Raw genomic sequence first — 27,078 nt, forward strand, 5'->3', positions numbered from 1 at the left:
GATTGGCTAAGGGTCGGTTGCACCAAACTGTCCGTATCGTTAAAGAGTTCGCTAAATTTTTATGTATGGAAAGTTTCATAGTAAATAGCCGGGCCGCGCCGGCTTACGTTGATCAGTTTGTCAAATGTGGTTGGTGCAACTGGCCCTAAGTATATTTGGATTTATTTTGCTGTTATCAACTTATCATTAATTGGACTCAATTGTTTACGATTTGGAGAATAAAATTTAAGTAACAGACTGAATATAATAAGTCTAGGAAATTCCAAAATGCGCTAATGTCCAACATTCTTATATTAATCTGCCTAAAAATCACAGTTTGATTATTCAGAGACCATAATAAAATTAATATAGAAAAGGTAAGTACCTAATTTCTTTAAGGTCATAGATAATTTGTAGACTAACTGTGATGTTTTCAACTAAAAGGTATCACATTGTCGTTTGTCCATAGGTAAGGTGGTTTCAAATTGAAGCTTTGTCGAAATAGCGCGTTATTGACGACCGATAATAAGTACCCTTTTTGGTTGAAAATGGCACAATTAATCAATAAAATAACCCAATCAGCTGTTTGTGTAGGTACTTTTAAAGACAAATAACATAATTAGAATGTCTTATTGTCATAATTTTACTTTAAATCTGGGCTGGAAGTAAATAATTTGTCATAAGCTGAGCTAAGTAATTATGTAATTAATTAAACGTTGGTCTTGCTCGCCTTCGTATATTCATAGCGATTACAATTAGAATTTATTTTTGGGTTCTTTCTAATATTTAGTTAACTTGTAGATCAGGGGTCTCCAAACTTTTTTACCTGGGGGCCAAATTGGTTTTTTGCACCGGAAAATCGGCTATCGCAAGGCCCACCGTTGACCACAGTGGGTTCCGTTGTCCGCGGGCCGGATTGAAACTCCTCGCGGGCCGGATTTGGCACGCGGGCTGGGGTTTGGAGACTCCTGTTGTAGATCATCAGTATCATACTATGTAGTTGTTATTTTAATGTTGTAAACTTAACATTAAGATCGGTTTTAATAAATGAGACTTTGAGAACTTATTTTTTGATTTGCCTTTTCGGTGACAATTAAGTACTTACTAGACAAAGTAAGTGATAGATTCTTGCATATTATATTTGGATATGATTTGGATCAACTTTGGATTCCTGATTTTATGGAGAAGTATCGTCCAAACTTCCAAAGACAATATACTCGTAACACTATCTCTTAATAGACTATTTTTTGACATTGTCATGTTACTGTTATGATGAGAAAAATCCATAGTTGCTGTCAAGTTTCTAAATTAAACAGTTTCTTAAAATTATTGTAAATTATTTGAAATATCGATACGTGAAATCGATTATTATGGCCAATAGAGACTCTACAGATGCAATGCGACCAAAGCACATGACTTTCTCAAACTCTCAAGTGCCTCTCATCGGAAGCCTCATAGACTATTTGGACATCGGCGTTAACTACTTACAGAACAGATCGCTTCGAGGCGCGAAACTCCGGCCCAGCGACGCAACACCCTCCCTATCACCCACTTTCCTAGCTCTCGTCTGTCTTTTGCTTGGATTCATTGCCAATGTAAAACTCGAAGTAGTGAAGTTTGACAAAACCCCGCTGAGCTACGATTTGCATTTCATGCTGATGAGCAAAGAAGATGACATTTATATTGATGAGATCGATCCGTCTCGTGAGTATACATTCATTACCTATCACTCCTATCAGAAATATTTAGGTACTTGTCAGGTCAGCCGATAATTAAACAGAATAAAATGATTTATGTTCATGTTTTTACGTCCACACGGATCGCGTACCTAATTAAAAATATAAGTGATAAATGGTATAGGCATGTGAGCGCAAAGAGTAATATGGTTCGCTTACAGATAGGTAGGTAACTAGGTACCTACTGATTCTATAATGGTTCTATAGCTACTGTGTTTCCAGATGTTATGTGGTGTATTGAAGCTTCGGACTGCGCTGCATTGCTCATCAGCTGTTCACTTATCTGGAATTCTTCAAATGTGGTAAGTAAATTCTACCTGTCTTTGACGGATAAAGGCAACAATTCGTTAAGTATAATATCTGTTATATTACTTATATTGTACAATTAGACTTTAACGACAGCTTTACCAGTATTCTCGCCGGCCAACATTCCTACAAAGGCATCGTAGATCTTGTCGAAGCCCTCGGTAACGTGCTCTCTTGTCTTCAGTTGACCAGATTTCGTCCACTTTATCAGGTCCGCAAACGCCTCGGGCCAACGCGAAAGCCATCGCGCAACGATGAAACCTTCGATTTTCAACTGTTTCATCACTATACTCGGCTGAATTATAGAGGCTTTCGGTGTATTCAGCAGATCTTCGTTGTATGCACTTATACTTCCGCAGACGGCAACTCTTCCAAAGTAGTTCATTTGAGAAATAATCTGGCTACTTATTTCACCGCCAACGTTATCAAAATAGCAGTCCACTCCTTTAGGCGCAGCTTCCTCCAGAGCCTTCAGGACGTCCACGGTTTTATAATTGAAAGCTTTATCAAAACCCAACTCCTTCTCGAGTGTCTCCACCTTGTCGTCGGAGCCAGCGAAGCCTATGACTGTACAACCTTTGATCTTGGCGATTTGTCCAACGATGGAGCCCACTGCCCCGGCAGCGCCAGTTACCACCACGGTCTCGCCTGCTTTCGGCTGACATAATTCCAGAAACCCGAAGTACGCAGTCGCTCCCGGCATGCCAATGGCTCCGATCCCCAAAGAATTGGACAGCCCCTTTAAATCGGGAAGCTTGTAAACAGGGTTTAAGCCTAAAGTCGCGTCACCTTGGCTTGTATTAACGACGCTGTGATCACACCAGCCTTGGTGACAGACGACTCTAGAGCCTTCTGGATATCTGGGGTCTTTGGATTCCAATACTAAACTAACTTGATATCCAAATTGATCGTATGGGATGGGGTAGCGGGAGTTGTAGGCACGCTGGTAGGGATCCACACTGATCCACTCGGTTTTGATGAGGATTTCCCCATTCTTGATTGGGGGTAGTTCGGTTTCCACGATTTCGAAGTCATCCCGCTTGGGGACTCCCTTGAAATGTTTCTTCACGACATATTTCCTTTGCTTCACCATTTTAAACCGTTGCCGTTCAATGGCGTTATCAAAACTGACGTGGTATAGCTTGCACTCAGATATAAATACGACACGTTTATCTACATTAGATAATAGGTCCCTATCTAATCATTTGAATTTGCCTGTTCATAGTTATTGTAAAAAAAAAAATTGTATCCAATATTTCGCAGAAACAGAGGTTTGTAAACTTTAAAATTAAATTTAACGTATAAAGCGCACAATATTCAATAAATAATAAACTAAATTCTTATCTGTAATAACTTAAGTAATAGCACAGAATAAGTAATAGTATTATCATACAGAACGGCCACGCACCGCCTCGCCCCGAATCGGATTACGAGGGGCGTTCAAAATATTCTCGGTATTGATATCTTACGACCTCTTCTAAAATTTCTTTCGTTACTGGCCGCTAAGGTTTATTCATTGACATTAAAAAAAAGTATAATTCGAACCGAGATAGTCTTTTGTTTTTCTGCAATTGCTGAACAAACATGAACATCCTGTGCGAATTGACAATGTTAACTAAATTAGAACATCGATGCGTGATAAAATTCTTGACAAAACAGGGTAAAAATCAAAAAACCATAAAAGAGGAAATGGATTGTGTTTACCGTGAGTCTGCTCCTTCTTTATCTACCATTCAAAAGTGGTCAAGCGAGTTTAAACGCGGAAGGGAGAGTATTGAAGATGACCCTAGACCTGGCCGGCCTGTAGTAGCTACTTCACAAGAAAATATTGATAAAGTGGAAAAACTTATATTGGAAGATGGTCGAGTGAAGGTAAAATCTATAGCACAAGTAACCAATCTCTCTATTGGTACCGTACATGATATTATACATGACCATCTTAATATGTCAAAAGTAAGTGCAAGATGGGTTCCGCGAATGCTGACTCGGCTTCAAAAAGACATGCGTGTAGCTTGTTGTTCCGATTTTATTGACCTGTGCGGTGAAAATCCTGATGAGGTGCTGCAAAGAATAGTTACTGGAGATGAAACCTGGGTTCATCATTATGACCCAGAGAGTAAACAAGAGTCCATGCAGTGGCACATTAAGGGTTCAGCTCATCCCAAGAAGTTCAAGGTCATCCCTTCAGCTGGCAAGGTCATGGCCACGATATTTTGGGATTGTGAAGGAGTATTACTAATCGATTATAAAGAAAAAGGTGTAAATATCACAGGACAGTACTACGCTAACATTCTACGTCAATTAAAGGATGTAATTAAAGAAAAGAGGCGAGGAAAGTTAACCAAAGGTATTCTGCTTCTGCATGACAACGCCCCCGTCCATACTGCTCATATTGCCAAGGCAGCTATTGTTGAACGTGGGTTTAAAACTGTTACTCACCCACCGTATAGTCCGGACTTAGCCCCCAGCGACTTCTTTTTGCTCCCCAATCTTAAAAAGGATCTGCGTGGAAATAAATTTTCTGACGATGAAGCATTGAAGGCGGCAGTGGAGGAGCATTTTTACACGAAAGATAAAAAATATTTTTACGAGGGATTAAAAAAAATAATTGATCGATCTTTTAAGTGTATGAACATAGGGGGGGAGTATATTGAAAAATAAAAATATCAAACTTTTCGTACTTGTTTGTTTTCATTCTCATACCGAGAATATTTTGAATACCCCTCGTACCTCGCCCTGCGACGCTGACTAGAATATGGATGTGGCTCTGAGCTATAAACCTCACGAACTACCATAAATAGGTACGTCATTTTGAAAATATTCGAAAAACTCAGTCGCCAAAAACGAGGAAGAAGGAGTAGATTTACCTGAATCAAATATTTAAATTATTTTAGCATGCTTCATAGATAGGAATGGTTTTCCAATAGGTATACCTACGTACAAATAATACACCATGTTGGACCAAAAGCTTTACACATACAAAAAAAGGAAAATTAAAATACTAGCATAAAAAGAAGTCTTTATATTTTACAAAAAAACTCGATTATTATATAAAGTTTTAGATTTTGATATAAATGGGCTGCATTTAATAATTAATTACACTTTAACCACAGCTTTGCCGATATTTTCTCCAGCTAGCATACCTACGAACGCGTCGAACAGTTTGTCAAAACCTTCAGTGATATGCTCTCTTGGCCTCAGTTTGCCACTCTTTATCCATTGAATGATGTCAGCGAACGCCTCAGGCCAGCGATCCAACCATCTAGACACTATGAACCCTTCTACCTTCAGTTGCTTAAATACCAGTGATGGTTGCACGATCGTCGCTTTTGGCAAATTCGATTCATTGTATGAGCTTATACTGCCACATACCGACACCCTTCCGTGTAAATTCATCTGGGACATGCATAATCTGGCTGCTTATTTCTCCACCCACGTTGTCAAAATAGCAATCGACTCCCTTCGGTGCCGCGTCCTTCAAAGCTTGAACCACATTTGCCGTCTTGTAGTTGATAGCTTTATCGAAACCTAGCTCCGTCTCCAACCATTTCACTTTTTCATCGGATCCGGCGAAACCTACGACTCTGCAGCCCTTTATCTTTGCAATTTGTCCGACCAGCGAGCCGACAGCACCGGCAGCGCCGGTCACAACTACAGTCTCACCAGCTTTGGGCTTGCAAATTTCCAGAAAGCCAAAATACGCCGTTGCTCCTGGCATACCTACGGCTCCAACTCCTAGGGACGGAGATAAGTCACCCAAGTTTGGTAATCTGTATACTCCAAGCTCAACTTTTAATTTATCTTTAGGATTGACGATGCTATAATCGCACCATCCCTTTTGAGAGACTATTCTGCACCCGACGGGGAAGTCGGGCGATTTGGATTCCAAAACTACGCCTACTTGGGCGCTGAATTGGTCATAAGGGGTCAAGAGTTGTGAGTTGTAGGCTCGTAGGTACGGATCCACACTGATCCACTCTGCCTTGACGAGAATATCCCCGTCTTTAAGCGGTGGTAGCTCGTACTCAATTAACTCGTAGTCATCTTTCTTAGGTTCACCCTGGAAATGTCTCTTGACTACATATTTTCTCGCCTTTACCATGATGAAACTGAAATGAAAAAGAATCGTTAGTAGGCACTTATATTTTTTACGTTTATTACTAAAATATTATTTTACTCCTATGTCTGTAGTCCTTAATAATGTTTGTTTTGTAGCGTATCTCTTTAGTACCTAAGACGACAGCGACATGAAAGGTACGCGCCGATGTAGGTACCTATCCTTCTCGCGCGTGTTTATGTTATGAAATGCTAAAGTTTGTTTTTTAAACGGTTCCTTTTAATAAACACTTAGGTCAAATAAAAGTAGGTAAACACGACGATAATTTATTATCACTAGCGAAATCGTTATAGGTATTTAAATTTTATGTGTACTGTGTGTGTGTGTGTGTTATGTTAATGATCGGGAAAATTGTATGACTATGAAAAATAGAACTAAAGAGAAACTTCACTTTTTTATCTTCAAATCAGATACTATAAAATTACCTAACTACCTATAGTCGAAAAGCTCCCAACTATGGTCAAAAATTATCTCGGATATTTTTGAGAAAAATATTTGTACTCATGGACAAAAGACGAACTCAAAAAAGAAAGTTTAATAGGTACTAGGTATACGGCACTTTTTCCCGGTTAGTAAAGGATTCTCCGGTTGCGTTTTAAACGGATAAACAATACTGCAAGTAGGTATGTCTATAGTATAGATGGAGGTACGTTACCGTGCAGACACATTTATCAATTATCACTTATCACAAACATGTTGGGTGACAATGACTGTTACTATTAATAAATATCGTTATTTTATCTGTAGGTAATTACACAAATAATTTTTCACCTCAGCAGCTCGAACAAGGGTACTTTGCTCACTGTTTTTAAGTAGCAAAGTACCCTTGTTCGAGCTGCTGAGGTGAAAACTTAATTGTTGGTATATCTTAAGAAAACATGAGTGAATAGGTAAGTGATGAAGAAGGAATACATTTTTCGGGTTCTCTAATATGTTCTCACTGCTGAGGTGAAAAGTTTTGTGAACTACACGAGATCAAAGTTATTACATCTCGTGCGCTTTTGAGTCCCTTACTACGCTCAAGATTCTAACTCGCTACGCTCGTGAATCTAGTATAGAATCTTTCGCTTGCACGGGACTCAAAATAAGCACTCGAAGAAATATCAAACTTTGATCTCTTGTTGTACAAATACCTATTGTTATCGCCAGCTATTGTTGTTGGGAGTATAAAAAAAGCTTACCTATGTTAAATCATTAAACCGGCTCTTTGACCTTGGTTAATTATGAACTAATACCTATAGTTTGGCAAACAAGTCTTGCCCATCCCTTCTTTTGTGGTTAACACTAGCATGTGAAAAATACAGGACTGGCTGTTCACTGACTACACTTGCACTGCACTTCCTACCTTTTGTAATGAAACATTTTATAGCTGGTCAACCAAATCTTGTCAGTAAAAAAAGGCGCGAAATTAAAATTTTCTATGGGACGATATCCCTTCGCGCCTACATTTTTCAAATTTGCCGCCTTTTTCTACTGTCAAGATCTAGTTGACCGAGTATACTTGACAAACTTAATACAGAGCCAAAATTACCTCTACTACCCACTATTTTTTTTTTTACCGCTGCAGTTTGTTGATACTTTTCACAAACGTGTGCGTTTAAGTAATTTAAGTATGTATCAAAGCCAAAGGAGGATATCATTGTGCATTGTAAAGATAACTCGTATGATCATTTTTAGGGAAATTTTGTAAAAAAACAACGTTGAATCAAGAAAAATAATCCTAACTTGCCTCATTTCAAACATAGCCAGAGCGAATCATACTGTATTTGTCTTACACTAGTACTAGCACCCGAAAGAAAAGGATGAGTAATTGAGTATAGTTTTCTTTGCTCTTATTTAATGACAATTTGGTTTGACCAGCTATATTTGCTTACCTTTATTGAATGGTGTGCAGAAAAGCGGTCGGCGTCCGTTGAGCGTTACGCTCTCGACTATACTGAATGAATGAATACAAAACAAGCAAATGTGAGGAATTTGTAATTCGAAGATGTACCTCCATCTCTGTTGCGCTAGAGTGCGTTAACCGAAGGAAATGGAGATAACGATATTTTGATCTTTTCAATGTCGCGGTGCGTGACCCTGACTGATAATAGTAATAATGAGCGTCTGCCATTAAGGTACGTCTACAAACCCTATACTTGAATTTTTAAGATTATAAAAATCATTCGTTAAACTTTATACGATTCATAGTAAACGAATTAAAACTGCCTAAATACCTACTGGTCCTATGATCTTAACTGTAAAATTAATAATGAAAACGTTTATGTATATTAGTGTGTCAAAGGTCTGTTTGATTTCAAACATAGACAGAGAGAATCATACTATCTTTGTCTTACACTAGTACTAGCACCCAAAAGAAAAGGATGAGTATAGTTTTTTTGTTCCTATTTACTGACAAGATTTGGTTGACCCAGTATATTTTAAAATTCCCCTTGACTGAAAATATTTTTGTAATCATAAAAAACTAGAAATCTACCGGCTAGGGCAGTTTACAATATTTATGTTAAAAATTTAGAAATACCTATATTATTAGGTAAGGTAAGGTGGGGTAGGGTAAAGACGAACATATTATAGTTTATTTTGCTCGAGGCAAGACAAACATCCCGATGATAGTCTTACCCCACTTTATCTTGCATAGGTACTTATTTTGCAAATTTTATTCTATAAATAAAGGGATTGTTTTAGAAGATGAATTTATATAAACATGATTTTTTCTTAATTAGGAATTAATAAAAACTTTATTACTGCTTGAAAACGTCCCGAAACGAAAACGTCAATTCATGTCCAATTGTCCATATTGTGGGGTCGAAGTTTGGGAAAAGCCAAAGAAAAATCTCAAGCAAGATTGTATAATTTGTAGAGAGTCTAACTAACATATGTGAGACGATCGTATTTGTAGGGAAATAATTAAGAACGTGTCACATATTTTTGAGGCCTTCGAAAAGCAGGGATCGGAACCGGTTTTTTGCAAAAACTTAGAAATAATCATATTTTTCGAATTATTTTATACTCGAAATGTAGGACTCGGTTGTGTTTTTAGGTTACAACTTCGTATTATTATATTGCTCAATTAGAAATGAAGTAATTAGCAAAGAACGAAAAAATACCGTTTCCGTTCCCATACAAAAAATACCGGTATCCGATCCCTGTCGAAAAGTAACCAGTGTAACCACAGATATTAAGAAGTACATATATATAAGGGTTCCTCTCTTACGCTTTTCCTTAGATTGGTCTTGCGCGTCATGAATAACAGTGTGAAATCACCGTAAGGTCAATCGAATGCGTCCTATTTAACTGGGTATTGTGATTGTGAATTGTAAATAAATCAACCTTATGTCATGGTACGTCCGCGTTTATCCCGTTTCGAGTCTAGGGCGTTCCACGTTCCATGGATTCATCTTTAATGGTCGATTCCAGAAGTCATCGTTCACCGAATACATGTTCCTGCCCTGGCTGGGAGTGACGCTGCGAGGACTGATCCTCCGCCAGCTCCCGACTGTGTCCGCCCTCGTCTACACCATGGCGATCATCGACAGCCAACATGTCAACCTGATGTTCCTGACTGGCTTCTCCTTTCTGTTTTGTAAGTGTCTAACCTACCTATCCTTGCTCTGGCAAAGAGGAGTGATCCTCCGCCTGCTCCCGACTGTGTCTGCCCTCGTCTACACCATGGCGATCATCGACAGCCAACATGTCAACCTGATGTTCCTGACTGGCTTCTCCTTTCTGTTCTGTAAGTGTCTAGCCTACCTATCCTTATTCTGGCAAAGAGGACTGATCCTCCGTCAGCTCCCGACTGTGTCTGCCCTCGTCTACACCATGGCGATCATCGACAGCCAACATGTCAACCTGATGTTCCTAACTGGCTTCTCCTTTCTGTTCTGTAAGTGCCTAGCCTACCTATCCTTGCTCTGGCAAAGAGGAGTGATCCTCCGCCAGCTCCCGACTGTGTCCGCCCTCGTGTACACCATGGCGATCATCGACAGCCAACATGTCAACCTGATGTTCCTGACTGGCTTCTCCTTTCTGTTCTGTAAGTGCCTAGCCTACCTATCCTTGCTCTGGCAAAGAGGAGTGATCCTCCGCCAGCTCCCGACTGTGTCCGCCCTCGTCTACACCATGGCGATCATCGACAGCCAACATGTCAACCTGATGTTCCTGACTGGCTTCTCCTTTCTGTTCTGTAAGTGTCTAGCCTACCTATCCTTACTCTGGCAAAGAGGACTGATCCTCCGCCAGCTCCCGACTGTGGCGGCCCTTGTCTACACCATGGCGATCATCGACAGCCAACATGTCAACCTGATGTTCCTGACTGGGTTCTCCTTTCTGTTCTGTAAGTGTCTAACCTACCTATCCTTGCTCTGGCAAAGAGGAGTGATCCTCCGCCAGTTCCCGACTGTGGCGGCCCTTGTCTACACCATGGCGATCATCGACAGCCAACATGTCAACCTGATGTTCCTGACTGGGTTCTCCTTTCTGTTCTGTAAGTGTCTAACCTACCTATCCTTGCTCTGGCAAAGAGGAGTGATCCTCCGCCAGCTCCCGACTGTGGCGGCCCTTGTCTACACCATGGCGATCATCGACAGCCAACATGTCAACCTGATGTTCCTGACTGGCTTCTCCTTTCTGTTCTGTAAGTGCCTAGCCTACCTATCCTTGCTCTGGCAAAGAGGAGTGATCCTCCGCCAGCTCCCGACTGTGGCGGCCCTTGTCTACACCATGGCGATCATCGACAGCCAACATGTCAACCTGATGTTCCTGACTGGCTTCTCCTTTCTGTTCTGTAAGTGTCTAGCCTATCTATCCTTGCTCTGGCAAAGAGGAGTGATCCTCCGCCAGCTCCCGACTGTGTCCGCCCTCGTGTACACCATGGCGATCATCGACAGCCAACATGTCAACCTGATGTTCCTAACTGGCTTCTCCTTTCTGTTCTGTAAGTGTCTAGCCTACCTATCCTTGCTCTGGCAAAGAGGAGTGATCCTCCGCCAGCTCCCGACTGTGGCGGACCTTGTCTACACCATGGCGATCATCAACAGCCAACATGTCAACCTGATGTTCCTGACTGGCTTCTCCTTTCTGTTCTGTAAGTGTCTAACCTACCTATCCTTGCTCTGGCAAAGAGGAGTGATCCTCCGCCAGCTCCCGACTGTGGCGGCCCTTGTCTACACCATGGAGATCATCGATAGCCATCATGTCAACCTGATGTTCCTGACTGGCTTCTCCTTTCTGTTCTGTAAGTGTCTAGCCTACCTATCCTTGCTCTGGCAAAGAGGAGTGATCCTCCGCCAGCTCCCGACTGTGGCGGCCCTCGTCTACACCATGGCGATCATCGACAGCCAACATGTCAACCTGATGTTCCTGACTGGCTTCTCCTTTCTGTTCTGTAAGTGTCTAGCCTACCTATCCTTGCTCTGGCAAAGAGGAGTGATCCTCCGCCAGCTCCCGACTGTGGCGGCCCTTGTCTACACCATGGCGATCATCGACACCCAACATGTCAACCTGATGTTCCTGACTGGCTTCTCCTTTCTGTTCTGTAAGTGCCTAGCCTACCTATCCTTGCTCTGGCAAAGAGGAGTGATCCTCCGCCAGCTCCCGACTGTGTCCGCCCTCTTGTATACCATGGCGGTCACCGATAGGAAAAATGCCAACCCACCACCTCTATTTTCAGCTTGGCAACATCGCATGTATTGAAGCCTAGGAACACCACTACGAAGGTCAGGGGGCCTAACCAAGATTACATCGACGAACGCCAATCGTATAGATAAAATGTGTCGGGATGACAGATGCTACGAAAAGTCATGTGACTGTTTATTATTATTATGCATATTATTTGTTTTGTTTGGCGTTTTCTATCAACGATTGCCATGTTGGTTAGGCCCCTTAAAGTTAAACAGCGGTCTGTATAAGTCACTATTCTAGAGATCCTGGTCTACCATATATCTGCGACTCTTTTTCGTATGTTATACATGTTTCGCAGTGTTGCAAGCGCGGATTTTGTTGGAAATCATTCGAGCGTTGCGCGCGCGCTGGCAGCGGCGCGCGTTGTCGGGCGACGAGCGGCGCGTTCAAGTGGAGACGCTCTGGAGCAACGAGGAGGAAGACGTGCCCAGCGTCGAGATGCGCAACTTCCTCTACTAGCTCCATGTCAGTGGCGTAGCGAGGCCCCTCTTGAGGCCGTCGCGCACGGCCTCGCGCCTCAAGAGGGGCCTCGCTCGAAGCCCCTTCGGGCACAGTGAAAGAAAAGGGCCTCGTTGTGGCCTCGTAGATGCGATTTTGGTTTACGCTACGCCACTGCTCCACGTGTTATTGCATACAAACTCTATGTAGCGGTGGTACCTTTTCTCTGCAGCTGACTGTACCAATTATGAACTCTAATGACCAATCTGCGATTTATTATTTATTACCTGACCAATGATAATTTGAAATTAAAATTTGTCAAAAAGCAATTGTGTCAAATGCTTTTTTTTAAACAATTAAAGATAATTAAAAGACGGTTCGGTTTGCCAATTTACTAGAGTCAGACCAAGAAAAGTCTGCAGCGGATTTGATAGCCCACGCAGTGCAAGTGTTATTTTAAACGTCAAACTTCTATGAAATTATGACGTATAAATAACACTTGCACTGCGTCGGCTATCAAATCCGCTGCAGACTTTTATTGGTCCGACTCTACCTAGGTAGGTACCCTATCAGAGCTAGGATTTAAAAAAATACAACAACTTATTTCTTCAATTTTATTTGTATAACAATACTCATATAGGTATAATATAATTCATACTTTTCTAAATTACTAAATGATGGTTGACTGGTAGAAAATGCCTTTTGGCATTAAGTCGGCCCTTTGTACATTATATCTTAATGCAATAAAGTTTAAATAAATAAATAAATAAATGTACCTAAAAATATGTAGGTAGGTGATATGATGATATCACAGTTATTGTATTATTACAATAAAATGATTTAAATTCAATTCTTTTAATTTCTCCAAGGAGCACATGCATTGCAGGTAGTTTTTAACCTTTTGGACGCCAATGACCGATATATCCGCACCGTAGGTTCAACGCCAAAGACCGATTAATCGGTCACATACCATAGAACAACATAGACCTACGTGCATATGCATAAAGTTCAATTTCAGTTTTGACACTTCGGTGACGTGGCGTCAGCGTGACAATGCTTCAGTTAATAAATTCAGTAAATTCAGTTAAACATCGTGCTTCAGAGTTGTGGGCAAATAATTATGCTAGGTTACTTAATTAATTCAATAATCAATGTACAGTCAGCAGCAGAAGTAGCTAAGCGGGCGAGGTGTTCAAAATGATATTGACGCGACTTTATTGTTAAGAGAATAAGAGCGTGTCAAGGTCATTTTGAACACCTCGCCAGCTTAGCAACTTCTGCTGCTGACTGTATTAAACCAATCCTCTTAACTAATACTGAGGTAATAACATAGGCTTACTAATAACACAAACTAAGTAAATATGACAATAAATCACAATTATACAAAATAACCTTTAAAATATATCAGAAATAAGGCTAAGATGGCCGGCTATTTATCATTTGCAGGGGTCGGACAAAAAGTGCGGATGACGTCAAACCACTTATAGGTGATTTCAAATAGTATTTTTGATTTTCATAAACAATTATCACTTATCATTTATCAACCTCTTTATTAAACGATATCGCCACTTGAAATGAGTAAGTACGTTTTTGACAATGTGTCAGACATTGTCAATCAGATGAACAATAAATTGACTTCGTTATTGTTTAGCTATTGTATCTTCACGATTATATTTAGCTAAAATTTAGCTATAAAAGTATGTATAATAACATCAAATTATCTTTTTTTATTTTTACTAATCTTCCCTACTGTTCCCACTTTTGACTATTAAACCTATTTATCTGAGGATCCCACCGACTTGTTCTAAGTGTTCTAACTAATTTCAAATAATTATACCTTGTGGTAACAAGTTTCGTGAAATTTATTTTTTCTACTCCAGCACTTAAATGTGTCAATTAAATGACTGACAGTGATATCTAAAGCAATGTCATTTGAATGATTTGTCTATAGGCTCATAAGATGACTGCTAGCAGTCATCTTATGAGTATAATACAACTGCTTTATTTTTTTTAAAGATACAACTTCCGATCATCTTGATTGAAAGAGGTATGTTATCATTTACAATAATAACTCTTTTTTTTTATAATAACTCAATTTTTTTTTAATAATAACTCTTTTTTTTTGCTGCATTTGTCATAGAAAAAGTAATGTATGCAACAGCTCATAATTGGTTCTTAAAATTCTCGGGTCTTTTTTTACAAAACTCGACTACGTCTCGTTTTGTAACTTCGACCCTTGAATTTTAAGAACCCTTATTATATCACTGTTGCATAAACTACTATTATTCACTACATCACCCTACCACCTGTATTATTAATTCCATGGATTTATTTACGATTATTTTGTTACTTAATACTACTTTGTTACTACATGTCACACGGAAGTTTAAATACAAACTCAAACATCATCCTGTGTGCAAGATTACGTCATTTTTACGTCATCTGCACTTTTTGTCCGACCCCTGATCATTTGTCACCATGCCTGTCACGTTTTAACAAATATGTAATTGCAAAAGTGACGCATGACATGACACACGCGCATGATAAAAACGCGACCATGATACCGCTGCAGATATCATGTGTAGGTACTTAAATTACCAGGTATAGCTACAGCAAGCAAGCAGATCTTGTCAGTAGAAAAAGGCGGCAAATTTGACAAATTTAGGCGCGAAGGGATATCGTCCCATAGAAAATTTTAATTTCGCGCCTTTTTGAAGTGAAATTTCTTTAGCGGCGCTGTGCACTTTTTGTGATGGGGAAAAAATGTTAAACTCGTAACAGGTGTCACGTGACCGTAAGACGTAAGACGGTCACGTGACCTGATCGAAAAACTGTTACTTAAATGTCATTGAGTTTTTCTTTATTGATTTAAATGCATTCTAATGAGTTTCGATCTAACTGGTATTAATATAACTCGAGTACTAACAGTGATGTGCTTAGGGGTTTCAAGTAATCCGACGAAATAACGCTAGATGGCGTTAACCTCAATTATACATAGTGCTGCAGACATTTTGCAATAGTGATTGAGTTTTCACTTCTGCCAGCACTCCCTGAGTGGAACCCGTTGTTTTTTTACTGACAAGATTTGCTTGACCAGCTATATGTATCATACTACATCAACAAAATAGGGTTGATGGTTTTAGACACTTACAACCTTAACTATTTAAAGGCAGCAGAGGTGTGAGTATCCCATAAAAATCATGGTTAGTTTACCCTATTCTGTGGTATAACTTACATGTATCTGATGCTACCACACTGTGCACTTTTCTTTCGGATTCATAGGCGACCCGAGTGGGCATTTGAATTCCCTGGCAAAGTCGTTAGAGTTCGAAAGGGTCCCGATGACACGGAAGCGGCCCGGAGAGTGCACGGCTGTCTTCAGTTTGTTCCTCATCGCTTCAGCACGCATTGCGCCACACCATACCTATGAATGTAATAATATCTTCACAGGATAAGATTCTCGATAGGTACAAGAAGACTTCGTAGTATAGTCGTCTTTACTAAACCACAGAATAAATAACAGTACTAGGTACAGAAGACTCACTCTCTAACAAAACGCGTCTGTTACGATCAGCACAGATATGGCCGCTAGGTGGCGACAGCGCCACGCGCGGCTTATGGCTAGCCACCAAAATCGGTGTGGAACGGATGTACTTTTAGCTACCTGTAGCAAAGCGAAGAAATCGCGGAGTGAGACACGCCTGACTAAAGTCTAATTCTTCGGTGTAATTTAAAGTTTCCGTAGTTCCGTATTTACACCTGCATCTGCTATTCTACATCCCTGCTACACCACAGTGCTACACCTACTATAGTTATTGGTGGTGGTTGGTAGGTATATAACCCGCTCTTAACAATAAGGTTTCAATTGGCTATTACAATAAAATAGTTTCTTTCTGATTTGTTAGGGAAGACCAATAAAATTCTAATGTAGTGGCCAATAACTTTAGCAGTCACCCTAGGCAATTTTAAAGTGGAGTCCAGACGAGACAATTTTTCGCCAATCTGATGAAATTATCCAATCGAATCAGGCCGTGCGGACGCAAACACCAATTTGATTCCCCGATCAAATCAGCGGACACATCCCAATTTTCGAATTGAGTATCTATGGAATGCAAATTGGTGATTAATATGTGTACGTGTGGACGCTAGATGAGATTGGCGCCAATTATTTTCCTGATCATATCGGTCGATTTGCCCTGCTCGTCTCGTTACGGCTTGACTCCCTCATTTCTTAGGGTGTTACCCAGTGGCGGATTTCCCATAAGGCACAGTAGGCTCGAGCCTAGGGCGGCGAGATATTAGTTGCCAAGCGGACCCCAGGCTCCCATGAGCCGTGGCAAAATGCCGGGACAACGCGAGGAAGATTATTAGTCTGAAGGGGGGCTTGTATAGGGCCCTCCACACTCGTGCACGAAGCCGCGAACGCGAGTGTGGAGTCAATTTCGCAGATCTGCTACACTGTTAAAACCTTTCGGGTTCCTTTCCTCGTGAGCACTGTGAATATTATTGATGGAAATTTAATGCAAAATTATAGACATTCAAGACCGGCTTTCTCAAAAACTAAACAAGATACCTATCGAAAAACTCGACTGTATAAAACTTGTAGCAAATTTAATCAGCTTTCATTTTGTATAATGATCATGTCACAAGGACGCATAGTTTCTAAGATATTATAAGCGAAAAACCGAAAAAATTGACCTTTAAATCAAACCCCCCACCCCCGCTCAAGGGCTACGGCCGGCGACTTTTCATATTTTCACCTCCTAACGAGTCTAAACAAAGTTACTTAGTAAAAAATCTGTCCAAGCATTTCCCTCTATACCTTTTCGTTGCCTGACCTAAATGCAGTCAGTATGATGGGTGCTGATACTGAGAAAGGGGCGGCTACAGGCTCTGAGCCTAGGGCGGAAAAGACTGCAAATCCGCCACTGGTGTTACCTACCTGCGCAAAGTTAAGGAAGAATAGTTGCGTGTGTGTATGGTTGAGGCCGGGCAGCGTCTCGTCGGCGATTCCGTTCTTTTGGACCCAGCGGATGTAGGCGCGGAACGCTTGCTTCACGCCGCCGTTGTCGGCTATGTTTTCACCCTGGGCAATTAAAACACTAATTAGCAGAGTACCTTTAAGGTTGGCAATTTAAGGATAATTTTGATTAAGTATTGTAGTAGTGTCAGGGCATAAATATGACTATAGGTAAGGTAGGTTAGGTACTCAGATATAGGTTGCCATGATTATTTTTGAGGCCAACCTAACCTACAACAGATGCAGCGTAATGCATTAGGTATAAATAACCCAACAGCAGAAATAAAGTTTAAACAAGAAGGTACGGTAGATATACGTAATTGGCGGCGTATTTTGAAACTGTCGAGTTTCATGTGGATTCCAGGCACCACGTAGCAGCCGTAGGTACTGATTTATAAGGCAATGCGCTAGGCTATGAACGTCTCAATTTTAGTTGAGTCTGACCACCAGAAGTGGAGGGTGAACTCTAAGTCTTCTTATAAAGCCAGTTCTCACCTGTGTGTTGATCCCCATAGCCATCGTCCTACTGGTCTATGAGACACTGCACAATGTGGTTCAATACATCAAAAGCGGAGTCTGACCACCAGCCGGGCTAGCACAGGGGTGGCGCGCCAGTTTCTCGCCCGCGAGGTAAACGACCCGTCGGTCTTTAATTACGTAATACAGTTGGAAAAAGGCAGTATACCCAAAGTATACCTCGTAGGCGAGATACTGTCGCGTCCCTCCTGTGCCAGGCTTACAGAGGTGGTAAAAGTTGAATTTGAAAAGATAATCATTTTATGAAACTTGTTCTCACCTGTGTGTTGACACCGTCGAGTTTCATGTTGACTTCAGGCACCACGTAGAGACCATACTGATCTATCAGACACTGCGCACGCTGATGGAACGCTTCTATAGCAGAGTCTGACCACCAGCGATGTAGATTTCCGTTGCAGTCAAAGAGGCGACCTTTATCGTCGAAGCCGTGCGTTATTTCATGGCCTAAAAATTATTAACATTGTAAATTGTTTCTTGCTTATATTTTGTTATCGATGCGATTTAATTCATTAGGACCGCTTGATCGCATTATTTTAGTGGTTTAAAAATTTGTTACATTGGATTGGATGTAAATTTAACGGCATTTCCTTTTAGCTGGTAGAGATCCAGTACTTTTATAATATAACCGAAGACACCATTAAAATCTACACAATTAATCAGAATTGTGTTCACTAAAGTATTTGTAAGAAACGCTTAAATATTTAATAACCCAATCGCTGGTAATCCACAAAATAGGTATAATTCGGTCCACGTTAAAATCTTACCTATGACGACACCGATGCCTCCGTAATTGAGCGACCGCGGAAAGTGGCGATGGTAGAATGGCGGTTGCAGTATCCCAGCCGGGAACATGATCTGGTTCTTGTTGCGGCTGTAATACGCGTTTACCACTGCTGGTGCTGTGTTCCACAATGTCTTGTTTACTGGCTCGCCTATCCTAAAATAGTAGGTACTTATTTGACAAATCACCTAGATGACTACAGCGACTGCGCGATAAATTGACAGAGCGAATAGAAGGAATTCACAAGTTTTTAAATTTTGTGATAAAGTTGAATAAGTTAATCAATTGGTAAAATTAGAGCAAAAGGTAACGTTATTTTCCAAAAGTTCACCTGACAAATTTATGACTTACGGAACCACTTACCGAGACTGTTCCATTTGAGTCAAATGTTGCAAAATATTCAAAGTATTCTCAAAATACTTGTCAGGGTGTATTTTCACATCTTTATATCTCTGATCTAACTCTTTCTTATTCAAAATAAAATCAGGATATCCTATCCTCAGCATCATAGCGTCTACTTTTTGCGCGGCTAATTTTTTTGTCCCATCATCTATCCAGTCAATTTTATGGAGCAGTTCCCTAAAGGACTGTTGTATATCTCCTGTCATAGTAAGGGTATCGTTTTTGCTGGTTTCGTCGAAGTGTTTCCTTACGAACATGGATCCAAGAGCCATGCCCATGTTTGAGTTAACTTGAGAAATGCAATTCTTCCACCGCGGAGGTGATTGTTCTCGACCAAACAATATGAAGTAAAATCTGAAAACGATTAAATATTTTTACAAGCTTTTATTTAACTTGCAATATCAAATCTTGCAAGTTAAATTTGACTCACTTCGCGACTTCCAATGAAGCTGAAAATTTGCATAGGTACCTACACATGTATGTCGGGTGGCAATGCAATATTATGGTATCATCGAGCTGATCTGATGATGGAGACAGGAGGTGGCCATAGGAACCCTGTGATGAAACAACGCAACCTAATTGTGTTAGGGGTTTTTAGAATTGTCTCGATGAGTATTCAATAATGTAGATTTGTTATATAATAAATAATAAGATTGTGAATGGCTTACAATACAAGTTTGTACTTACTGTTGCTTGGCTGACTGAAAACGATCATCAAGGTTGTTGACCCTGTGCCTGACAAAACGCCACAACAAGTAGTTGGCCAGCACCTCTGGATCTGTGTCGTCGATCAGTTTAACGAGGTGCTAAAGAGATCATTAAGAATCTAGTTAATCCTAGTTAAAAACTACGCAACGGATTTCAATGCGGATTTTTTAAATAGAGTGATTCAAGAGGAAGGTCCATGTATAATTTGTTATGCGTGCGAAGCCGGGGCGGGTCGCTAGTAATACATAATTTAAACTCACTTGTACGTAGGTGAGTGCAAAAAGCACAACAGTTTCATGTGAATGAACGGTCCTGTTCATGACGGCACACAAGTATCGTCTCCATCCAATCTCTGGCACCAATTTCTCTAGCTTACGTAGAGTCATTCTCCGGTAGAGTTCAGACACGTTTCTCCTGTCCTCTGGAGCTGATGTTATATTTGCTAACCTGGTAGTTAAATACAGGCGTAATTAAATTATTTAAAATATATTTATGCTCTGTAACCATAAATAGTGATTAAATATGTAACTAAAACATACTGAATGAATAGACTCTGTAATTGGGTAACTAAAGTGTTTAAAATAAAATCTTTACTTTATTTCAAAATTGATGAGTTTCTCTGCACTTTGCAACACATGATTCTTACTTCCGCCCATTAAAAGAGCAATTTTTATGAGATAATGCTTGTATGCATCCAGGTATACTTTATTGGAATGTTGCAGAAAGTATTCTCTTGTAGGCAAACCTGAAAAAAGAACACTATAGTGTAGGATATCTGCTAACTTATCGTCATAAGCTATAAGCTAAGCTAGGATTTCTACAAATTGGCGTGACATTATTTTATCTTATTATTAGCCAATAAATTTGCTACGTAGGTATATTTTATACGCTCACATCACTATTATATCATACATACCTAAGCTCGTCTGGTCAAACTGAATAACGTATTCGTCAGAATTTTTGATATCCGGACCTACCCACTCCGAAATTAAAATGTCATTATTGTACAATCGCAACTTTGCCATGACATCTATCCAGTCAAAGTTTAGCGGTAACCATCCCGGGTCAAGAATAGGCCAACCTCCGAACAAATTCAATAGATCTAGAAGTGGTTGGTGCCCACGTTTTTGTAGTATTTCGTAGTTCATACACGATTTAAATAGAAACTTAGCTTTCAATGCTGCATCGTAAGTTTTAGTAAAGTCATCTGAAATAGGCAGATTAGTTTTAGTATCCCGTTTCGATCTGTTTTTTCTTACAGTAGAAGTATGAACATCTTTTTGTAGAAAAGATTTAAGGTTTAATATCTTTCCTTTCAGGCTACGTTTCTTTCTTTTCCCATGTATTTCAAGATCTTGTTCTTTCATATGCACCTGTTTCAGTTTATTGCCTCTTCTCTTCTTTTTTACGTGTTTCAAATTCTTAGGATTCAAGTTATTGGCTGTTTTGAATATATCTCTTTCTTTCCTATGAAACAAAGTGTAGATACGATTAACCATTTCAGGTTTCTCCCCATCAGTTTTAATCCAGTCGTATCGGTACCTCCCATCAATGGAACTGTTCAATATTTCTTCTAAGTTACTATCTATTGTATCTATGTGAAGCTTATTATTATCATTATGCGTGTTTTGATAAAGTTTTTTCGAAGTTGTGTTTAGAAAACCATAATTCATGTCAAGGTTGGCGCCAGGATATTTGCTCGGAAATGGTTCATTGAATTCCAGTAGGTCCTTAAGTACGGCATCTAGATTTTCTCTTAGCATTTCAAAAGTATCGTATCTAGAAAATAGAAGGAGTAATATTGTTCTAATTCTAACTGCAGTAGATATAGATTCTAATGTACCTACTTATGTGGTCAAAATTATTTTACAGTGATAAAACTACATACGAAATTAGTTAGAACTTCTAATAATAAGCTAGTTAGTGAGAGATAATAATTATATGAAAAGTTGGCGTTTCAGCCGTGATATTATCGCCAAAAACCCCCTTTTGTAACTATCCCCGGGAATAAGTATTGAGCCTCAGTGCAACATACCCGGCTTTGTCAGCTGGAATAGGATTCAGCGCAGCCCAGTTCCCGCAAGCATATTGGTAGAAGTCGTGGCAGGGGTCGGCTTCAACGTCCATGTTTCGTTTCATGATGCTTGCCTGCGTTGCCCTTATGGCGGCTTTGTCGCTTTGCCCTTTCCAGAATGCTTGGATTCCTGTACAGCACGAGGAATTTATTTAAGAACAGTTTAAATTTTACGCTGTTATATATTAGTTACATAACTACTAACCACTAATTAAAGAACACATATAGCAACATTCTACTCCTACACGCACACCCAATGTGAAGACTGCCTTTAACCAAGAGTAAAAGTTTAACCTGCGATATTTTGTTCTGGGACTTCTGCGTCACTTTCGTTTCGTGAGTCTTACAGAGGAATCATACAAGTAGTTGTTACGAATCTATAGCTCTCATTACATTGGTTTGCACGAAATGCAACCATTGGTAGATTGGTACCTACTTGGCCTGATCAGATAGTAACGATTCGGCGTCCACCTGTAATTGGAAAATCACCCTCGAATAATTTTAGCCCAACAATAGGGCCTTAACCTTGATCGATTTAGGCCAATAGTCAATTGGATAATCTTTGACAATCGTGTTATTGTTGATGAATGCGACGTGGACGCAGGTATACAATTGTATCCTTACTAAATGGCTTAAGCTATGATGTCATGTAGATGACTTTGCAGAAAATACGCGATATTGATAAGATTAATAATTATTTGACTGACATACCGCACAAAGCATAAGCAAAAATACCATAACTCACCATTCTTAAAGTTGTGCAGAAAAAAATGTTCTCGAAAACAATGCAAAAAGATGAGTAAAAATTCAGCCAGGGTCGTTATCATACACAGACAAGGGGTTAAACTATTCCTATAGGTATTAAAATAATGTCTTCTAATGGGGACCTTTGCGTGACAGGGCTTGTAAAGTGGGACACGATCTTATTTACGAGTCAGAAAAAATATATATTTGCCGCGATTATACGATACGCGAGATATCTCTAGTTTAGACAGAGTAGGTAGGATAGCTAAAGAAAAAACTCTGGCTTCATGTCAATCCGATTTCTACAGCTACCAAAAGCAAGTAGTGGTTAGAGATTAAATTTAAAATTAGTTTGTTTTTAACAAGTTTTTAGGGTTCCGTACCCAAAGGGTAAAAACAGGACCCTATTACTAAGACTCCGCTGTCCGTCCGTCCGTCCGTCTGTCACCAGGCTGTATCTCACGAACCGTGATAGCTAGACAGTTGAAATTTTCACACATGATGTATTTCTGTTGCCGCTATAACAACAAATACTAAAAACAGAATAAAATAAAGATTTAAGTGGGGCTCCCATACAACAAACGTGATTTTTGACCGAAGTTAAGCAACGTCGGGCGGGGTCAGTACTTGGATGGGTGACCGTTTTTTTGCTTGTTTTGCTCTCTTTTTTTGTTGATGGTGCGGAACCCTCCATGCGCGAGTCCGACTCGCACTTGGCCGGTTTTTTTTCCAACTGTCGAATCCGTCTTTTAAGTTTGAATATTTCTGTTGCAGATTGGTAGAAGAAGAAATATTATTTTTCCTATGATACTTCTTCTTCTGAAATACCTGAATGCGATGAACTCGTTTTATACAATGGCAGCGCGGAAGACTCCATCTCCCCCTCCTCCAGTTCTGGCTGGCTACGGATCTGCTCCACCACGTCGTCTAGGGGGCCGCGATCCACGTGATTACGATGCTCCACGATACTACATCGACATTATAAATAGCAAAAATACAAATACAGTAGTAAATATAATTGGTCAAGCAGATCTTGTCAGTAGAAAAAGGCGGCAAATTTGAAAAATGTAGGCGCGAAGGGATATCGTCCCATAGAAAATTTGAATTTCGCGCCTTTTTTTACTGACAAGATTTGTTTTAACCAGCTATATGCAAAAAGTAGTACAATGCGAATCCCCTAAGGATCTCTTAATGTTCTTAGAAAATGGGAAGATTGAACAGCAGAACAGGCGAAGCAGCAAGTTCAATAATATTTACATTTTTAATAGGTAGCTGATAAAACTAAAGTTAACTAAAGACGATTTCAAACATTCATATCCTCCCCTATAAAAATGGTCTAAGAGATAGTATAGATGGAGAAACGCTCAAACAACTTTTCATGTAAACTTTAAATAAATGTCATATACTAAGAAAAAAAAACAAATTAAAATATTTTCTGAAAATAATTTAATTTGTTCTAATACAACTTTTCATGTCTTGATTTGGAGTGGTGCTGGGGTTAAACGGCCGGGAGACAGACGACTCAGACGAGCGTAGGTCCTGTTTATCAAAATCTTGTAACTTGTAAGACAAGTGGAAGTCCCTTTCTAACAAAAGCTGTCAAAAAAGGACTTCCACTTGTATTACAAGTGACAAGCTTTTGATAAACAGGGCACTGCACTAAAGATAACTTTCAATCCAGGTCGATTTAGGTCAAACACGTTAGTTTACCATTGTAAGGACTGATTGTTGTTGCCCCCAACCAACCAACCGCGAACAATAGTCAAGTTGCCATGGATCTCAAATTCTATTTATACTAGGAGCGAACTCACAGTCTACATACCCTGCTATTATGAATTAGATAGTTTCCTTGCAAATGATCACTAATTTTACCAGGCCTACATCCCTAACTACATCGTCGGTATTTTTCTCGTTTTTACAATTCCCTTTATTGTAAATTTTATCGTAATCATTAGAATCATTATCTCTAAGTAAGTACATATAAATTTAGATACGCACGTTTGAAACCCTTCCTTATCTTCCTGGCTGTTGGCTTCCGCGGAGTCATAAGAATAGTCTTCGTAACTCTCGCCGGTGTTTTCTTGACCATGCTCCTGGACCTCGTGACGATGAAAGAGGGGATCTTCCCTTGAGTTAATAAAAAAAAGTTATAGTAGACCGAGTTAGATTCAAACTATAGTACCTAGTACATATCAATGTTTATCGAAATATAGAACGCTCACGTAACGTTCACATAAATTAAGAAATCACATCTTACATGTAGTCTTGTGACGTATACGTAAATTTGCTATTACGTTTCGGCCGGATTGGTCCACTCACTCCTTCCCAAGCGTCCCACAAAAAGTTGTCACTAGTAACTGGGTCTTCTAAACTTCTTTTAGACTTTAAATGTCTTTGCGCTTGTATCAGCTCTTCAGCTGGTAAAAAGGAGGTTTGGAAACCATAGAACAGGTCTCTTTCCTCGGGAGGGATTCCCTCCAACTTATTGTACGTCTTCGGGATGTTTTCAGGAATTAATTGAGTTTCATCTGCAGAATCCGAGTCACTGATTATGAAGCATGTAACAAGGAAAGCTAACAGAACTAAAGCTGTGATAATTTTCAGAAGTTTACCGGTCTTGGGGTTTTGTTTTATAGTTATTCCATGGGGCGGTGAACGCGCGTCTGCCTGCTTCATGGCAGCTTTCGACTGGGAACGTCAGTTCTGACTGACGGATATTCGTAAGTGGAACATCACACTACAGCGTCGCATGTATTGTGTGACCATGTCGTTGGATTTGCTACGTAAATTGCGAGTAATCACGGGTGGACCGGTGTGTCGGCGGTGCAAACTCGAACATCTGACTGATGATATGGATATAAATGACCTTATCTAACGACTGACTATGTATGTTCAATAAACCATGTGGTTTTGCCTGTTTTAGCTTTACTTTGAGGTGTTTCAACCTTCTTTGTTAGAAATAGAACAGTAACAGTGGCTTTTCGGGAACATTTGAGTTTCATTTGACATGTAATATGTCAGAAATGTAAACGATTTTTTGCTATATTATTATATGATACAATTCATACTTATTTAAAGTTCTGATTCATAATGCAACAAATAAATAAAGAAAGGTGTTGTACCGCGAACAGTTTTATCTCTTTAATTTTTATTTAGAAAAAAAGAGAACACTTGAACTACTGAATATTATTATTATATAATTATAGGCGAGCAGCTATTGAGCTGATGAGCCTATGTCACACAGTGTCCAGTGTTATATAGTTCAAAGTTTGTATAGTAATTTCACTAGTAATCATCAGTCTAACTTATTGTTTAAAAGCCAATTGTTATTGTGTAATTGTTGTTTAATATGTAAACATTTATAGATTAATTATTTAACTCCATTATGCGACATGAAACTAAGCCATTTGCCTGATAATTAGGATATACTAGTGCCAAAGAACGGAAAAGTGTCCATGGCATAACAGTACCAAATGTCCCAATATACCATGGACTGCCTTGCCTTGGACATAGTGAAATAAGTATTTTATTCAGTATATTTAATCACACACTTTACCTGAATACCTTCAAGTTTCGTAAGTAAAATCACTTAGCATATGGCATATAGTATTCTAAAACATAATAAGTGCATGCGTATTTGGATATTGTCAAGTGCTTGACAGTGGCGTAGCTAGGCGTGGGCGAAGTGGGCCGTCGCCCACGGCCTCACGCCCCAAGATGGGCCTCACACGAGGCCCCTTCGGGCACAGTGAAAGAAAAGGGCCTCGCAGATGCGATTTCGCCCACGGCTAGATTAGTTCACGCTACGCCACTGGTGTTTGAGGTAAAACTATGTTAATTAGAGGTACAACAACTTTCCCTGCTGATCAAAGTTCTTATAATAGCCAAAGCAGTGTTGGCCGTAATGTGTAATTCTAATTAACAATTAATAATTTCCATTAACCATTAAATCCGCAATTAGTCAATTGCATTACGCATCAATTTAAATTAAGTTAATTAGAATTGAATTTTGAGACGTTTAATTACATTGATTGTCAATCTAAATTAACGTTTAATGCAATTAAATCAATTTTTTCATAAACTAATAATTAATGTTACTATTGCTTAGAAACTTGGAGCTAGGTATTAAAATTAAAATAGTAGTTTATGCAACAGTGATATAATAAGGGTTCTTAAAATTCAAGGGTCGAAGTTACAAAACGAGACGTAGTCGAGTTTTGTAAAAAAAGACCCGAGAATTTTAAGAACCAATTATGAGCTGTTGCATACATTACTTTTTCTATGACAGCTGCAGCAAAAAAAAAAAAAAAAAAAAAAAAAAAAAAAAAAAAAAAAAAAAAAAAAAAGTTATTATTAAAAAAAAAGAGTTATTATTAAAAAAAAAGAGTTATTATTAAAAAAAAGAGTTATTATTAAAAAAAAGAGTTATTATTTAAAAAAAATTGAGTTATTATTTAAAAAAAAAAAAGAGTTATTATTGTAAATGAAAACATACCTCTTTCAATCAAGATGATCGGAACTTGTATCTTTAAAAAAAATAAAGCAGTTGTATTATAC

General features: G+C 39.4%; 4 protein-coding genes across 4 annotated transcripts; 1 reads left to right on the plus strand and 3 right to left on the minus strand.

Moving 5' to 3' along the window:
• The first annotated feature begins 1,272 nt into the window (after positions 1-1,272).
• LOC134651220 (uncharacterized) lies at positions 1,273-12,535 on the plus strand. Its single transcript, XM_063506290.1, has 5 exons — positions 1,273-1,683; positions 1,938-2,017; positions 9,556-9,721; positions 12,116-12,286; positions 12,488-12,535. Exons 1-4 carry the CDS (start codon positions 1,350-1,352, stop codon positions 12,274-12,276), a joined length of 741 nt encoding a protein of 246 aa, XP_063362360.1. The 5' UTR covers positions 1,273-1,349; the 3' UTR covers positions 12,277-12,286; positions 12,488-12,535.
• LOC134651199 (prostaglandin reductase 1-like) lies at positions 2,077-3,191 on the minus strand. Its single transcript, XM_063506260.1, has one exon. The coding sequence runs from the start codon at positions 3,112-3,114 to the stop codon at positions 2,101-2,103; it is 1,014 nt and encodes a 337-aa protein (XP_063362330.1). The 5' UTR covers positions 3,115-3,191; the 3' UTR covers positions 2,077-2,100.
• LOC134651165 (prostaglandin reductase 1-like) lies at positions 5,096-6,162 on the minus strand. Its single transcript, XM_063506202.1, is given in 2 exon segments — positions 5,096-5,426; positions 5,428-6,162. Coding segments are annotated over 2 exon segments (1,005 nt in total). The 5' UTR covers positions 6,124-6,162; the 3' UTR covers positions 5,096-5,117.
• A 2,965-nt stretch (positions 12,536-15,500) lies between the features above and the next one.
• Positions 15,501-25,369, minus strand: LOC134651166 (neprilysin-4-like). Its single transcript, XM_063506203.1, has 13 exons — positions 24,779-25,369; positions 24,520-24,648; positions 23,350-23,489; positions 21,739-21,907; positions 20,620-21,482; positions 20,298-20,448; positions 19,964-20,150; positions 19,683-19,801; positions 18,957-19,349; positions 18,577-18,749; positions 18,072-18,256; positions 17,198-17,341; positions 15,501-15,679 (listed from the first exon to the last, which is right to left on the minus strand). The coding sequence occupies exons 1-13, from the start codon at positions 25,195-25,197 to the stop codon at positions 15,503-15,505; spliced, it is 3,249 nt and encodes a 1,082-aa protein (XP_063362273.1). The 5' UTR covers positions 25,198-25,369; the 3' UTR covers positions 15,501-15,502.
• Positions 25,370-27,078: the final 1,709 nt, after the last annotated feature.

The sequence above is a fragment of the Cydia amplana genome, chromosome 9 (genome assembly GCF_948474715.1).
Source record: "Cydia amplana chromosome 9, ilCydAmpl1.1, whole genome shotgun sequence".
Taxonomy (NCBI): domain Eukaryota; kingdom Metazoa; phylum Arthropoda; class Insecta; order Lepidoptera; family Tortricidae; genus Cydia; species Cydia amplana.

Bases quoted from the DNA above. Each gene is read 5' to 3' on its own strand.
- LOC134651220 (XM_063506290.1), top strand. From the start codon at position 1,350: ATGGCCAATAGAGACTCTACAGATGCAATGCGACCAAAGCACATGACT. The intron at 1,684-1,937 runs GTGAGTATACAT...CTGTGTTTCCAG, and splicing joins TGATGAGATCGATCCGTCTC to ATGTTATGTGGTGTATTGAA. The intron at 9,722-12,115 runs GTAAGTGTCTAA...CATGTTTCGCAG, and splicing joins TGGCTTCTCCTTTCTGTTTT to TGTTGCAAGCGCGGATTTTG.
- LOC134651199 (XM_063506260.1), bottom strand. From the start codon at position 3,114: ATGGTGAAGCAAAGGAAATATGTCGTGAAGAAACATTTCAAGGGAGTC.
- LOC134651166 (XM_063506203.1), bottom strand. From the start codon at position 25,197: ATGAAGCAGGCAGACGCGCGTTCACCGCCCCATGGAATAACTATAAAA. The intron at 23,490-24,519 runs GTGCGTATCTAA...ATGTCGATGTAG, and splicing joins GATAAGGAAGGGTTTCAAAC to TATCGTGGAGCATCGTAATC. The intron at 21,908-23,349 runs GTATTTCAGAAG...CGTGCTGTACAG, and splicing joins AACGAGTTCATCGCATTCAG to GAATCCAAGCATTCTGGAAA.